This window comes from Octopus bimaculoides, chromosome 5 (assembly GCF_001194135.2).
Source record: "Octopus bimaculoides isolate UCB-OBI-ISO-001 chromosome 5, ASM119413v2, whole genome shotgun sequence".
Lineage (NCBI taxonomy): Eukaryota > Metazoa > Mollusca > Cephalopoda > Octopoda > Octopodidae > Octopus > Octopus bimaculoides.
The window spans coordinates 4733480-4735920 of NC_068985.1; the positions used below are offsets into that span (position 1 = coordinate 4733480).

Consider the following 2441-nt stretch of genomic DNA (forward strand, 5'->3'; position numbering starts at 1 on the left):
AGAGAGAGAGAGAGAGATATTATTGTATTGTAATCACATTTATACATCACAATCTCATCATTTCAAGTAAAAATGAAACAAAATGTAATAAAAATATTTACTTAGCTCTTTCTGTGTCAATACTTGGAAGGCAGAACATATCTTCCAAAAAGTCTTCATACTTCTACAAATAATCAAAATGAAACCATGTGCTTAGACTTTATAAATAAAACATCTGTAGTTCTATTTTACCATATAATTGACTCTTCAATCAAACTGGATATTGCCTGACTTCCTGAAGCAATTGGTTGTTTTGCTTCTCTACATCCACAGCAACATCAAATTTCAGACGTTTGATTCAAAAACAGACAGAAACGTTGGAATAATTCCAGAACAAATTCTTTCAACCAACTTTGTACTGTAGGAAAATTAAAGTAATAATTTTTAAACAATGCACAAGATCACACATTTTGTAGGAGTCTAGTTATTTGCCCACAGAACTCAACTAATAAAAGAATGTGGTTTACTACTTAGGGTTTTAACTTCACAATTATAAAGTAATGGCTTTGGTTCCTGGACCAAGAGGTACATTATGCCCCTGAGTAAAACAGTTCAGTATATTTCCCTCCAGTCAACTTAGCTGACACTAAGCAACAACTGAGTGGTGCTGGAGCCCTCTCTCAATCCAGCTATCATGTCCTCACTGTTGGGTGAAAGGTAGGATGGTTGAGAAGTTACTTGTATTGAATTCTCACTGAATAGAAACATAAAACACTTAGTGAAAGTATAGTTTCAGATTATATTATTTTGTGTGAGATAACACATGGAGTTATTTTTGTGGGTTATTTTTCTAAATATTTGGCTAATATTTTCTGAAATCAGAAAATATGAAAGACAAAACTGACAAATGTGAGATTCAAAATCAGGCAATAATCCTCCACTTCATTAAAAGAAGTGGCAAAATATTCATTACATCTTGAATAAAAAAAAAAGAAAAAAGAATTGTAAGAGATTTGGATATAGTGGATCTTTTAGTACCTAGATATAGTATTTCTGTAAAGAAGGAAGATAAAATGGTAACAACTTCAAAGACATTGCTCATTCAGAACTGACCTAGAATTAAGTCTTCCATATTGAATATGCCCATATCCAGCCCAAATATTCAAACTGTTTTATATTCACACCAACCACATCTGGCTTCTCACACCAACTGTATAACGTCAGTCATCATCATCATCATCTTTTAATGTCTGTTGTCCATGCTGGCATGGGTTGGACAGTTTGACCAAGTGCAGTAAGATGAGGAGTTGCACCAGAGTCCGGTTTAATTTGGCATGGTTTCTACAGTTCACCACCTCATCTCATGTCTTTTTTGGTCTCCCGTTTCCACAGGCTTCCTACATGGTTACAGATCAGCACTTCTTTACATATGTGTCCTCGTCCTGACACACCACATGACCATACTAGTGCAGTTGTCTCTCTGCACACCAAATTTGATACCTCTTATGTCCCACTTTTCTCTCAAGACACTTGCACTCTGTCGTACATACACACTGACATTGCACATCAAATGAAGCATACTAGCTTCATTTCTTTCAAGCCTATGCCTGTCCTCAGTGGTTACAGCCCATGCGTCACTGCCATGTAGCACAAGTGTTTGCACACAAGCGTCATGCAATCTGACTTTCACTCTGAGAGAGAGGGCCTTTGTTGCCAACATATTCTAAAAATAAATAATCCTATCTTTGAAGTCTTCAACCTAATGCATGATTAATTCAAAAGAATGTGAATAAATAAGCATTACATTTTATAGTGGACTCTGAATTCTAAAGGAATAATAAAATTAAATATGAGTCCAATACAAGAAACAAAGGCTTTCTCCTTCATTAGTTTCAATATAAAAGCTGTAGTGGGTACTTCTACCAACACAACTTCTACAACTTTACTTGTGTTATCAAGCTTCAATAAATGGGATGCTACACTGAACTCACTGGCATTTCAATTCAGAAATTGTAAACATTAAACTAGTATATCAAAATCTTGTATACCATCAAGTCTCTTCCTCTTAATGCTGTGCCAAATTACCAATATTCAAAAGACATGTAGAATTCCAAAACAACGTAGAGAAGCAAAATATGTTTGGAGAATAAAATAAATCTAATCTCTAGTCCCAAACAGAGAAGGACCCTCACAGAAGGCAGCATATAATCATTCCATTTGCTTAATTATAGCAATCAAATTGTCATCAACTATCATCCTTGAAATGGCATCAGCTTATATGAAGTTCTTCAATTTCAGACAATGATCCAAAAGAAAGACAATACTTTTATGATTTTTTATAAGTTTCTCAAATGAGGCAAGTTAGTTTCCATGGCATTTTGGTAGCCCTGCCTCAGACTTGTAAGAATTTCAGTGTAGGATGTTTAACCTGAATAACTGAAGGTAAACAATAATCGGTGGAG

General features: G+C 34.8%; 1 protein-coding gene across 1 annotated transcript in view; it reads right to left on the minus strand.

Moving 5' to 3' along the window:
* The window catches only part of LOC106881217 (uncharacterized), a 27775-nt gene extending 27567 nt beyond the window's left edge, over positions 1 to 208 (minus strand). Inside the window, exon 1 of the mRNA XM_014931521.2 lies at positions 102 to 208. Within this exon, the coding sequence (XP_014787007.2) occupies positions 102 to 139 (38 nt within the window). The 5' untranslated portion in view covers positions 140 to 208. The remainder of the gene's footprint in view (positions 1 to 101) is intronic.
* Between the last annotated feature and the right edge of the window lie 2233 nt (positions 209 to 2441).